Below are 15061 nucleotides of genomic sequence, written 5' to 3'. Positions count from 1 at the left end.
CAATCAGAGCACCGAACGCGGTCTTGTTAAATGTAAAGCTATCTCGTACTAAGACCTCGGGTACTAACAGAAGTACAGTGCCACGATCGACTCGTTTCTGTCAATTGTATTTATTAGATTTTGAACTTTATACTTTTGTCATAAAGTCGTAAATCCAATGAATAATTAAAAGATTGCGGTAGGTTGTCTGTTCAGAATTCAACAAGGTAATGTACGAAAAATACGAGCATTAATTAACTAAACCATATAATTATGTAAATAAACCCCGGTTTACCTTTCAACTTAGGTCCTAAATACTAATAAAGAGACGCTAACTTTGATCAAGGGGCACAGGTTAACCGTCTTGTTAACCTTCGTTGGTTTATGACTAAAATCTGTTCTCAGTAACTGCTTGGCTCGTTTTGATGTAACTCTCTAACTAGGTAATAGATTGATTATTTTTTCATTTTCATAATTATTATTTTGTTTTTTATATAATGGTTTGGAATTCTGTGTACGATAATAGGAATACTTATTGTTTTTATAATAACTATTGTGAGACATATTAAATTAACTCAATAATGACGGTTCACTCACGTACACTAATTGAGAAAAGCTCTACTAGTTTCGACTCACAGAGGGACTCTTAATCATGAGCAGCGTGCGCAGACACTGCTAAATGCTACAAAGTCGGAGCTCTCTCGCCTCGCCCAAGGCGCGAGCAGGAATTGGCTGATTTTCATCCATTAAAAAGTAGTCATTGAATGATTCTCATCTTTAAAAAAAAAAACTCCCTCGGCAAATTACTCCTTCGGCAACTAGATGAAGTAGGTGTCAGATAAAAGTGGCCTGTGACATAAATTGTGTGAAATATCATCAAAATCATTATGCTTGGTTAACATAAAGATTCATGGAACATGGATGAACATAGATTATTAGAAGCGTGCTATTATCTTAAGATTAACATATTTGCTTATCAAAGATATCCAGTTACATTGAAACTCATGTTTATTAATCAATTTAATTACATTTAAAACTTCTTTGGGTTAAATGTCGCGCCGTCGAAACAATATCTTCATAAAAAAACTCAATTATGCTTCATCGGGTAATGAACAACACGTTTCGTGTTAATACAGTAATTAAAAAGTTGTTTTAATTATGAATTGACTAACTTTTTTACTGCGGTTTTGCTCTCTCCAAAATTTTACTTACTCGTAACTTATGATTTGGATATCCAACATTTCTATAATAGGGATGATGACGGAGTATGAAAACTGAAAATGTATTTAGTCCGTCAGTTAGATAATGAGAAAATGTTAGACAAGTATTTTTTTATTTTGTCATATTCTTAGATAAAACGATAAACGAATCAAAGATTAGTATAGTTACCTTAAACAACAGAATCTAATCGACAGAATATTGAACGTCTATCTTATTGTCTAATGCAAGTAATAATTTCTCTGAGTAAATTATTCCAATCACGATACGAACATGACACAAACACAATAAGAACTAAAGATTTATCATTTTACGTCACGAAACTCTATTTAGTTTCCTCTACGTCAATTTCTTACTAAATTTACACCAGCACCGGTATCAAGTAACGTTGCATAATGCAGTTATAATGCACAATTACTATAAAGGAAGTTGTCACAATTTAACGACTTTATTTCTCAGTAGATACATGTACGAGTTAAAATATTACCTAGTATGCAATTAATCTTGCGACAATAAAACCCTATCTGACATTCAACTGTGCATTGACGACCAGACAACTTGACCTTCCCCTACTCCCTCCATTCTTGTGATAAAAGGAGTATTGTCTGTTGAAGATCCTAATCACAGAGTTCATAATATAATGGAATTCACTTTTGCATTGTGTGTATATGTACATATAAAGTGGCACGTGGTTGGTACGTACTAACTACTAGTGAGTTGGCATAGACACAGACACACAGACACGTAATAATTGTATCAAATGTCGTAATAGCGTTAAAGCCACAATGTTGCAAGTGAAAATGCGTTTTATATAACAAGTGATAGAGTTTAAACTTCAATGGTAAGGGGTTGTTTGTGCGTGTGTGGGTGAGATAATAAAAATAGATAGTTTGATAGTGGCATTAGGTTTGAGATTTAAATATGCATCGTGTTGCAACATTGTTGCATGCTTGTTGCTATTCCGTGTGTCAGTTTATGGGCGTTAGCTTCCTTATATTAATAATAACGTTGCGAATTTATTTTCATTTCGTAGACACATATGTTAGCTAATAACTTCAAATTGTTATTTTCCAATATATTCTAATATTACCCCTTTAGCTTTTGATCCGATCTTGCATCGAGGTTTGTTCGGATACCATTGGAGATGTTTTCATGTTGTTTCGATTTTATTATGTTTGTTTTGTAGATGTCGTCGCCATGTTTTGTTTTTCAAGGTTAACAAGGAACATTTTATTGTATTTTATGTTTTCATCTTTACATTTTATTACCTTCAATCATGGTTGTAATTGTAATAGGTTAACAAAGATGCTCATTGATTTAGATTGGCTGTTTGCTATATTTTTTTCAGTAATAAATAAAACCAGTGTTAATTATAATTACTGTAATAAAATCAAAGCAGATTTTAATGTGGAAATCATTAGATAAATAGCTTTTAATGTAATACAGTTTAACCCAAGATTCGGTATTTTTTTATAATTTTAAATTGTCCAATCCCAATAAAAATATCATATTTAAGTAGTAAAAGAGTACTTTTTATACATAACAAGTATGTTATGTATAATCAAGCATTGTAACTGATGTGAGGTAATCGGATTGCTTGACTTTTATTGGTTTTCCAACAATTTGACATGGTGTATAATTTGATCGGAATTTTATCAATTAGGTCTAATTGGTACTTTGCCGTCGATATTACACTAGCCGCTTTTGCCCGCGACTTCGTACGCGCAATCCCGTTTTTTCCTGAACCTTCGAGTTTTTCAGAAAATCATTGGACAAAAATCTTATGTCCGTCGCCAGGTTCTGAGAGCTGCTTCCCCACCAATTTTCAGCCAAATCGATTTAGCTGTTCTTGAGTTATAAATCGTGGAACTAACACGACTCTCTGTTATAGATTATCATTAAAATAAAATAAATAAACGAGTAGTATCCTCACTGCCCCATATTTCACCAGCTCTAAACGGTTGGGCGTATAAGAGCAAAAGATGGTCCATTCTAACATTCTCCGATGCCATCAATTCACGGGCCTGCTAACGTCGGAGATAGATCGACGTCTGCGGCACTTACGGACACAGCATCATTAAACAAAATAAACGACATTTTGTTGTTGGGTTTTGTAGGGTTAAAAGTGTATTCTTACAATTTTTCTAAAGATGGTTAGTGGATATAACTTTTTAAACTGACATGGTCACTTATAAAAATAGATAAACATGGTAAATATCCCGTCTCAAGTTCTAATATTATGGTTAGTGGAGGCTGGAAAAGAAGGACTACTTTTGAGAGGATTTGCCATTATTTCTATATTTGGGCTTCCCTTGCTTGAACTTCAAGATACAGTAAATGTTTTGGGTTATGAAAGCGTATTGCTGTTAGGCAGAGGCGGATTAAAACAACAGAGCGCCCTAGGCAAGCACCTCATAGTGGCCCCAAAGTTTGGCGTTACATCCTTTCTAAGCGCGTCTCGCGGCGTCTTCTGTAACCTTGCGCCCTAGGCGTATATAGCGTATAGGCGCATCATCTTAAGGCAAGTGCCTTGTTTGCTTTTGAATCTAGACTCCTACTTTCAGAGTTTAGACTCCGGACGAGCAGGCCCATTCGTACCGAAGCATGGCTCTCCCACACTTAAAAATGTGAATGTATAATCCCATCTCTGTTTATTGGCTATAGAGGAAACTAAAAATTCTCAATTGTGTTCGCATGTTTACCTCTGCAATAAAGGTGTAGATATTTCAATATCATAATTATCATAGTAAAGCTTTTATTTCCCAACTGTTATCGCGAAGCAGCTAACAACAAAAACAAACATGTAATAAATTTTTATAACATTTAATTATAGCATTCTGCCTTAACACATTCGCGTGCATGACATATTTTAATGTTAACACACACGGAACCACAAACTGTAATGAAAATGTAGACATCATAGTGACAGATAATAGATTTTTATATTTTTCTTTGTTATAGTTCATAACGTCACGCCTTTTTATCCCCGAAGTGGTGCACATTACGGCACGTAATGCCGCTATATAAGTACAATGTAGTAATAGAAGGTGAACCTATTGCTTTATACCGACACAATTCCAGACTCCGTGCTACTACTGAGAAATAGCTTGTTATTGAGCACTTACCCTTAAATAAATAAAATAATACAAATAAAAGCAGTGATTTATTTTTGTCACGCCCATTTTTTATCTTGTCACTTTATACTCTGTGGCATCTTCAGTAAATGTCAAATGTCAATGTAACGTCAGATGGGTGACGTAGGAAGACAAAAATGGGATCTGGAGTGTTAAACGAAATTAAATCTTAATGATATGTAATAAGGGCTTTGTTTATGTGATCAGATAAAGATACTTTTTTGTTGTAGTGTTTGCTGTGTACTTGTGTCCCATTTTTCAAGATGCATATTACTTTTGACAGTGGGTGTATAAATAAATAAGTTAAAAGATACTAAACTACGAGCAAAAACAGGCGAAATTAACGAAAATCAACTAATCATATCCTATCGGATATGATTAGTTGATTTTCGTTAATTGTGTGATAACACAAGCCGGCTTCATTTCATCAAAATCCGTTCAGTAGTTTTGGCGTGATTGACGGACAAATTTCCAAACAAACATTCACAAAAATACGTAATATTTAGTCATATAGTATCCTTATATCTTTGAGAACGACATCAAAGTTAGATGATTAACAGCATGTATGGAAATAGCGATCTAAACGAGGGTCGCGAAGTATCATGCGCGTACGCAAGTCTCGTTTTAGTTGCAGTAATCGACGGTTATTATTGTGTGTTTTTGAATGGATATGTGAATGACAAAGATGTATGAATCTGACCCACCCCTTCCTGACGACAGATCAATCTGATTTTTCCGTTTAATATAAAAATGTTTTTTCGTTCAATTTACATATAGCTAGTATGCAAGACAAGGGTCTAAAACGGAACACGGTGTGCAATAGTTCCTGTTCCCTTTTAGCTGTGATTTTAACACGAATGTAAAAGTGAAACTTTTGCATTTAAAATCACCTTGCCTACAGTTTCTGGGAATAAATGGCACGATGTTTTGTATGTTCGAAAATTCCTCATAAAAACACAAATCACACGAAGCTTCGTTGGAACGTCAAAAAACTACTCGCCTAAATCGAGAGGCAAGTCACTTGCCAGCGAATTAAATGCGCATTTTTATTGACACGTCAAAATGTCTTTATATTGTCAACACGATGACGTGTCTCCTTGACAACTTGTCAACGCGATTTATGATGGCGGGTTTTTTGACATTTCACCTGTCAAACGTCATTTTCAAGCGCGCCTTGTAAAATTGGTGCCGAATTTACATAGTTTTTTGTAGTTTATACAGTTATTTTGGTCCGTGTATTGTACGACTATTTGTTGGAATTTAAGAAAACTTGAATAACGTTGAAGATTCTTCTGTAGTTTGTAGTTTGCAACTTGTTTTGTATGACCAGATGCCTAAATGAATTGCCAAGAGCAGACTCCATATTTTTCTTTATTTCCACGGAATCAGGAGTTTCAGAACTTTGGACATCATACGAGCAACTTAAACCAAGTCATCAATTCAGTAAGCTGGTTGATTGAAAAACTAATAGAAGTCTGGTAAGTCATCTTACATCTTTTATATGCGTGCATTTCTCCGGTTGTAAAAGCATTTTTTATAAGCTGTGTCGCTGTTGCAATAGTTTAATTTATATGGAAAAAAAATCATTTTGTATGTTGAGCCCTTAGCCAAATGCCATTTTAGCGTTTGTCTACCGAGAGAGTAGAAACTCAATGACACTGACAGGTGTCAAAATTTTCGTCAATCCCGTATAATTTTTGTAAACAAGAGCTAAATGGCATTTGGCTGCAGACTCTGATGTTTGCTTTGCTGTTAAATATTATACATTATGTTAATTGTAAGGCTTTATTCTAAGGTGTATAGAACTATGTCCCTCTTATTACTTCATAATATTTACATGTTCGAAAAAAAAAAATGTTTTTAGTAAAAAAAAAAAATGTTTCTATACTAGAGTGGCTGAACAGTTTGGAGCCTGAGTACCTGTTGGACCTCCGGTAATTACACTCACACGGGCATAACACAACGCAAGCGTTGTTTCACGCCAGCTTTCTTTGAGGCCGTCCACAGTGGAATCACTTCGGTCGAGCCGAACCCTTCGTGCCGAAGCATGGCTCTTCTTTCCACGTTTAACACCTTAGGCTCAAAACTTTTCAGAGACCCTAGCATAGTATACAAAACATAAGCGTTCCACCAAAACTTTTAGCTAGCTCTAAAACCCCCAGCTGGGCTATAGAAACCCTCAAATCCCAAACCTAATCACCCCCTTTAAAATTCCAGCCCACTGGATAGTCCACCAATGGCGGATGTACGAGCGGTCCATATGTTCCCTGCTGGAGCTGCAGGCGCGCAAGGGATCCTGCTCCATGTGCTTCACGGAGTACGCTCCACCCTTGCTGCCGCTGCCCCTCACCACGCAGCGACCCTCGCCGCCGCCTGCGCACTTGTAGCGATGCGACCATGCGCCGCGACCAGTAAGTCAATCTTTATATTTACTAATTAACTTAAAGAAAGATTTAAAAAAATACTAGTAATACTATACAATATGTGTTGTAAGTGTGTGTTAATCAAGATAGATTAAATTAATACGAGTAATAATACTCAAGTAAATATTTCTACTCATCTAAATACTTCGGGTAAAAGGTTCTACTAATTTCAAATCATACCGGGACTCTTATCCATGAGTATGGCGCTAGTAGAGATTTTAATCGATTTTTTTTATATACTCGTCGGTATTCGTTATTTCTTAATTATTCTGTTTTTTTGGTTACTTTTCTATCTTAAATATAGAGAAACTGAAAAATGATACCTACTACAGTTACTTACACCTTCCCTCAGTAACACACCACCTGTTAAAAAAAACAAGATATATTAATATTAATCATTAATTAATATTTCATAAAATAAAATATAAAATCAATAAATGTTATCATAATATCACTAAGTATTATAGTTCTAATTGATACTAATATCATTTTCTATTGATAAAAATAATTATCCATGAACTTTAATGTCCATTTTGCGTATAAAACGGTGTAAAAAATAAATACGTTATTAATTGTATTATTTACGATAACTATTAATGTAACCGCTTCTGTCTGTCTGTGTGCAATAAACTCAGTAACGGCTGAACGGATTTTCATACGATATTTAAAATTTGATTTATGTTTAAAAGACCGGTCTCAATGATAATTGATTATTTATTTAATATTCTTTTATTCTAATCTATCTATATAATTAAAAAAATAATTTCACCTTTAATGTTTTTAATCTCGTTAAAAGCAATATGTAAGTAATCTTGATTCTTAATTATTATGTTATCAGCTTACTCACGTAACTGTAATATAATTAATTAATTAGTTAGTTATAATAAAATCTTGATTCTTGATATTTAAATAAAAGGTCTCGCATAATGCGCCCGCCCATTGGGAAGCTATTCCGATATATTATTATAACTAATATTATATTACTTTTATATATTAGTTACTAATTACCCCTAATGAACAATTATAATTGACCTTTTCTATATAGAAATTTAATTAATATCTTAGGTTCAATTGATTTTATAAAGATGGTTTTCATAGACGGTATCTTTTAATCTAATATGTAGATAATATGATCGTATAATCTAAGTTTAAGCTTGTTATGATATTGTGTTCATGATACTCATTAAGAATTAATTATCAATTAACACATTGAACGCCGTGGTGGTCACCGGTGACCGGCGTTAGCGGATGATTTGCCTTCAACAGTTTTCTATTGGCAGTCAAAGACTCAAGGAAATGTATTGGATATTGGATAATAACTGAGTACGCTGATGGAGTAAGATTTAGTTGATTATTTAATTGATGCATTTTTTATGTTGAAGTGTTTAATGTCGAAATTAAGTTAATCGAAATCACACAGACGCCATTCAAGTGTGGGAGAGCCATGCTTCGGCACGATTGGGCCAACTCAACCGGAGTGATACCACGGCCTCACTGAAAACCGACGTGAAACAATGCTTGCGTTGTGTTTCGTTGTATGTGTGAGATTTCCGGAGGCCCAATTACCCCTCTTCTCAATTCCCGATTCTCTAACAACCCTTAAAATTTCTGACCCTCAAAATGTCGGCAACGCACTTGTAACGTGTCCATGGGCAGCGGCGATTGCTTACCATCAGATGATCCGTCTGCTCGTTTACCGGCTTACACCATAAAAAATAAATACATGGCTAATTCAAAATCGCAAACTAAAGACGAAACCACAAACTAAACCATCACTCACTAAACTTAATATTTCTAAAACGGCAGCCGTTAAAACGTGTTAAATGACCTCTCAGTCTATATGTTTCAGTTGTAAATAGTAAAATTTGCTAAGCAAACTTTAACAACCCATCATTTCGAACAAACCCCATGAATAGGCCGTAAAATGTTCTGTCAACGTGAAAATAAAGCCAGCTGTACACTGTCCAAGACACTTAGGGCGAATCCACAACGCATCGTAAAAACGACGTCGAACCGCAATGCTATGCGATGTCGCAACGCAAAAATTTCATCGCATACGACCCAAATTCGGTACTCACTGAACGCTAGCGCGTCGCCGCGTCGCATACTCTTACGCGCCGTCGCATCGGAAATGCATCGGAGATTGTGCGGGGGAAATGCACAACTTGATTCCCCCTAGTCCTTTTCATCATCGAACCACAAGACAATCGGCGAGGCGTCACCGCTACATGGTAGATATCCCACCCACTCGCACGAAGCGCTTCGCTTCAAGCTTCCTTGTGCGAACTGCTAGGGAGTGGAACTCCTTGCCGGAGTCTGTGTTTCCTGATGGGCATAACCTGGGTGTCTTCAAGGCCTGAGTGAATAGGTTGCTTATGGGCAGACGTGCTCCATCGTAGGCCGCATCATCACTTACCATCAGAGATAGCGGCCAAACGTCGACTCAACAAATGTAAATAAAAAATCACGATACGCGGCATCGTAGATTTTTGCGATGCGTAGCCGCAACGCAGTGTTGTGGATTCGCCCTTTACTCGTAATAAAGTACGGACAATCGTGTGGGCACTTAAAATAAACGATGACGTCATCGATGTTAGTAGCCATCTTGTTATGAAACTAAATGGTTTGCCCGTGTAGTTGTAGATGTCGTTTTTGACGAAGAAAATAAATATGGAAGAAAATGTCAAGTGAGGGTGTTTGGTGATTTCGAAGCTCTCATTGGCGAATGATTTCTAAAATTGTAGTCGGTTTTTGGTAAAATTATGTTCTATTTAACGGTGGCAAAATTGACTCACGATGTCACGCAAATTAATGGAGAAAAGCTCTACTAGTTTCGAGTCACATGGGGACTCTTCATCATGACCTGCTTGCGCAGACGCAGCGACGTCGCGCAATAGGTTGGGTTCCGATTTTTAGTTAATTTCTCAATTTTGTGATGCTTTTTATGACTACTCGTTTTATCCATAACGTTTTCCACTTAAAAGAAGTAACAACTAAAAATATTTGCCTACCTATTTCAAAACGTCAGAAAAACACAACCACAGTAGATACACGAACGATAAAAAATACAGGACATGTACACCTATCTAGGTTTATAATAGACCTATTTACTAGGAAGCCTATGTAACACATAGGCACTAAACATGTTATCTTGGTGAGACATCATAAAACGCACGCATGATACGCCATGATAGGCCATAGGCCAACCACAACGTTTGCACACCATCCCACCTCCCACTATACCACCACTACACTATACCAGCTAGATAATTACTTTGTAACTGTAAACAGCAAGTCAAGGTATCCCAAACTACCTCTTTTCAATTTCAACTCTATTATGTTGTGACAAAGTTGAATATCTCTATTCAAATTTGCAAGGTTGAGGTCAGCTTGATGTGCCGTGTGTAAGTTTTGTAATCAAGTAAAAGAAGGAAGTTAGGTTGTTTTATTTTATAGTTTATAGTCTGTTAGTTTATTATGCAAATGTACATGTTGATGTCTCGTCGATTGCTTGTGAAACATGCTATAATGTTGCATATTAAGCCTGGTCTTATCTGTAAAGAAACAAAGATGTTCCTAACTGTTTACATACATCCTCTTTTCTCCAGCTGTTTTATACCCCCTTGTCATACTCAGGGTGTTGTAGACAGTCTTGCAGGGCTTGTGAATATAAAAAAATACCACAATGGATCCATCAGTGTTGGGATGTCCAACTTTCAGTTACTCTACTCAAACGCTTACTGCTGAACAAAAACTTTTCCTATAGCTAGCAAGGCTAACCTAACTACCTATCATCGCCAAGATTAACAGGAAACAGGCAACTGGGAGATCTTAGACAGGATACCGACACACTAAGTCGGGCAACAGCACCATCCAAGCTTGCGGGTTACGGGAGCCCCAGTAAAGTTTACTGGGGCTCCTAGCGGGTTTACTGGGGCTTCGGCTCGAAAAGCTGGAGTAGAATCGGGGTGGTTTCAGTCAGTAAGAGTCTAATACTCCTCTCCTTGCAAGGCGGGAGAAGTCATTAGATTATTTAGTCCCTCAAGAAAAAGCTTTAGTTAGAGGATGCTAGATGGCTACCTGACTTGCAGTGGCAGATCATAGATTTAGGACAGATCCTACAATACTATTTCTGTCTCATCTATAAATATCTAACCGCTCCATTACTTCCTATTTTCTATTTGTTCCTAAGATAAATCGCGTTGATATTACGGACACCTTGATTTAATAATTAATGAAAAGCAATGAATTAAATTAATATGTGCAGTGGGATCTGCCAGAATATTAATGGAATATTCTTGGATGACATCAAAAGATCGTATTTTAAATCGTAATAGTGCCACAACTTTGTGAGTGCTAAGAAGTTATGGAAAATTAAATTATTTGACGTTTCTCTCAATGTGCGGACATTTTGTGTGGCGTACGGAATCGTACGTGGCGTTTATCGCTTCAATAGTGATGGTAGTAGGTGATTGATTTGTCGATATCGATAAAATTGATAGTTTAAAATTATTATGGTGTTATTTTTCCTTGGTTTGTAGATTTTGTATATTTAATTGATTGCTTTTTAAGTTTAAGTTGGTTAGATTATTAAAAAAAAAAAATTCTTTACAGTGAATTTTCGGGTTGGCACAAAAAGTGTGGCACAATTTAAAAAAATATACAAGTTATTCTATCATATTTTATTCCACTCCACTAACCAGAATACTAACTTAGCACTTAAACCATACAAGATATTACAATTTTCTTTACAACATTACTTTTTACTCAAAAAAAAAACAACTTGGTAAATCACAATACAATTACAATATACAGTATCATACAGCCTATTATCATAGTAAATAATGAAGGAAATTGGACGCAACAAAGCCTAACCAAACAGATAAGAACAAATTACAAATACATTAGAAAAACGTTCTTATTCTATTAATTTAATAGAGTATAATATCACTTAACAAAAAATCTTAAACTTTTTATAACAACATGATATGCTAAAAGCAGCCATAATGTACAAGCATAGAGCACATTGTTTTTTGTCTAATCTTATTTATCAGCTATGAAAACTAGTGCTTATTCTTGTATGGAAAAATGGCTACATCTTTTAATCATCTTGTAGACTATAAAATACGCATAGCAGGCGTGAAAATATTAAAAAAAAAGGTGTGATCTAACAGTACTGTGTTTTAATTGGTCACAGTTTTATTGCACAGTATTTTATTGGTAGTTATTATATTGTAATCTTTTAATAAGTGTCCGTTATTTGATGGTATCAAACTAACATGGTGTTAAGCTATGAATGTAATTGCCCTGTTTCCTTTTTTTGTACAACAAGGTATACTTTTTCTAGTATTAAAACCTTCTTCATAATTCTTCTATGTAGTTTTAAATATCTTAAGACATTTTGCTAAAAATGGTCTACGGCTCAGATTTTCTCGTTTGACTTAGGTATGTTTACAAACGCTAGTACACATATATATACGTCACCCCCAGACCCGGAAACTATCTTTAGATCACATAAAGTTCGTTCCTAAAACCGCAGTACGTAACTCAGCTGCCAGTCGACCCGTCTCTACGGTCTCTTGCAATCTATCTATGATTTAAAAATGTGTTACTAAACGCAAATCTCGAAAACAGCTGAACCAATTTTGCTAATTACTTTTTTGTGTGGCTTGTGTAAGAAAAACTTGACAAATGCACAGAAAAAAATCTGAGGCGAAATTAAGTTGAGCTGCGGACTACTTAGCGAGTTTATCGGGACTCTGGCTCGACAAGCAGGAGTAGGAACAGGGTGGTTTTTAGTCAGTAAAAGTCTGACACTCCCTCTCGCCTCGCCCAGGGAAAAGTCATTGGACGATTTTTCCCCTTTAAAAAGACGAAATTAAGTTCACGGGGTCCGCTAATTAAAAACTAATTTTTAAAGCACTATAACCAAGGTAGAGAAACTGACAAGCCTAATACTAAACACAATGTTTTTCCAACAAACCTTTAACGATGTTTGTGTTTACATACTTATTACACGGTAATATAACCATAAACGTAAACGTAAACGATAAAGTTAACGTTTTAACCGGAGACCCAACTAAGAACCGAGGTCACGTTCAGCAAGCATGGCTTAAATTCTAAGACATTAGACGTAAGACCTATAAAACCTAGAATTACACATTTACTTGATGAGATTGGTTTTACGATTTCTCTTGGTTAACGAGTGAAGCATAATTTTGTGTGTAGTGCTAGATTAGTATAGTGGCTTAGTGCCATGATTACTTAAACTATTCCTTAGAACGATTTTGTACCGAAAACAATTGCTAAAGACTGAGTTAAGTAACCATTAAATGACCCTGAGAACAGCTGTTAGTGTGGTTTCCAAGAAATCAGAACGCTATACCGTACATTTATGTCGTGGTGGTCCGGAGGTTTAAGACACTCGCTCCTCATCCATGAGAAGTAGGATCGAAACCTACCAACGGCAACCAATGTGCCTTTTGCCGAGCAATAAATTTACTTTCTAAGATTATTTAAACACAAAGCGTGGTGATTAATGCTCAAACCAGTGGTCACTTAAAGGTTACGAAAGATGTTGAAGTGCCCTACATTTTATTAAATAAATCTCAATTTCGTTAATAGGGTGATAATTTACTAGAACAACGATGCCCTCGGCGTAAAGAACAAAGCATGTTTCAAACTCTGATTGATTAAAAAACAATTGAAAACCACTCCTACGTCCAGACTTATAAAATGTTCACCTCCAACACTTCCGTACACAAAGAATCAAGCGATAGTATAAATGCTACATAAACCTATCTGTCATTAACACATCAACCAATAGGCTAGCGTGCATTCTCCGTAAACAAAAACCCGATTCATTAGTCCACATTAGAACATAAATAAATCAACAACGTTCATACAAATACGTGTAAATACTCATATATCGATAGGTGTGAATAGAATACCGACAATAATATGAAAACAAATAGTCAGTTATGAGGTTAGTAAAGCCTTAAGTACCTCTAAGGAAGTAAATAAACTACCTCATTACTGGGAGGACGTAAAAACGGCAGTAGGGATGGGATGAACACTTTTTAGTTAAAAGTTATCGATAGTTTTTTTCGTTAGATGAAAACGATGTTTGTTCGTGAGTCACACGATTCTTATTTAATTCAAATTCAAACGTTGTTAGCGCAGCATCTGTGACAATAATACTGATTATATAAGTACACTGATGTCAGTGTTTTCCTTATTTTAAATTTAAATAAATTATTTTGGCAATCTAAACAAAACCATTCGAAAACATGAGCAGTTTTAAACATATTGTGTTTCGCCCTCAAGCTTCCTAGCTAGCTACCACCTACATAAGTTCGCATCGCTCGCATACCCGGTAATAAAACTACCGGTACGGTATACCTATCTCGCGTTTTCACGCTCGTAAACTCACTCTAGAAAGGGACAGCAAACTTTTATAGCACCCCGTCGCTTTTCGCAACAAAAACTTTTATCACCGGCCACTCGTAAATTACGCAGTCTTAACGTTAGGTCGGGGGAAATTTAAAAAACTGCATCGATTTTAAAACTAAACTTCTTTTTTTCTTCACTAAAACTTTAACTACCTAACTAATTTTTACAAATAAAACGAAATTACCATATCAGAACTTTTTTTTAAATTTATTGTAAGGATTTTTTCCGAATGACCTACCACAAGCAGACTCATTTAAAAATGGAACACGGGAACGAGACGGTCGTAAAATGATCGTCTCGAGTGACGCGCTATGTCCGCTATAAAATATATCGATGAAAGGAAATGAATTCAATTTATGATCATTCGGTTTTACAATGTTAGTGTGAACATGTATAGAATTAAATTTCATTCATTGAATATCTTCAGGAATGATGTATAGAATTATATTTCATTCATTGAATATCTTCAGGAATGATGTATAGAATTATATTTCATTCATTCAATTTCTTCAGTGTCCCCTATTCACATTGACGGTGTTGAGTGCTAGAGAGTAACAGTATATTTACTATCTTATGTTCGAGTGGGTGTTGACTACGGTTGATTGCCGTTTTTAAACGACACCATACAAATACATCAATGTTCCATTCACTAATTTACAAGTGTAAGCAATCTTGACTCCTTTCATAGGTCATTTTCGCTGTATCATTTATAAAATAGGGTTAAGTTTTGTAGTAATCTTCCAAATAGAAAAAAAAAACACACACATAACATGTCTTTTTATATTAAATTCCTTAATTTATAATAACAGATATACTCAATAACTCATCACTTACTTTCAATCAATAACATTTTAG

The 15061-nt window shown here is 35.4% G+C and overlaps 1 protein-coding gene across 1 annotated transcript in view; it reads left to right on the top strand.

Annotated features, from left to right (window-relative positions):
- LOC118275260 (protein doublesex) overlaps positions 1-15061 on the top strand; it is a 185670-nt gene that overhangs the window by 118975 nt on the left and 51634 nt on the right. The window contains 1 exon segment of the mRNA XM_035593145.2: positions 6549-6742. Within this exon segment, the coding sequence (XP_035449038.2) occupies positions 6549-6742 (194 nt within the window).

The sequence above is a fragment of the Spodoptera frugiperda genome, chromosome 8 (assembly GCF_023101765.2).
Source record: "Spodoptera frugiperda isolate SF20-4 chromosome 8, AGI-APGP_CSIRO_Sfru_2.0, whole genome shotgun sequence".
Taxonomy (NCBI): domain Eukaryota; kingdom Metazoa; phylum Arthropoda; class Insecta; order Lepidoptera; family Noctuidae; genus Spodoptera; species Spodoptera frugiperda.
Note: the sequence above shows the minus strand (reverse complement) of the source record. Positions and strands in the feature narration are given on the sequence as shown.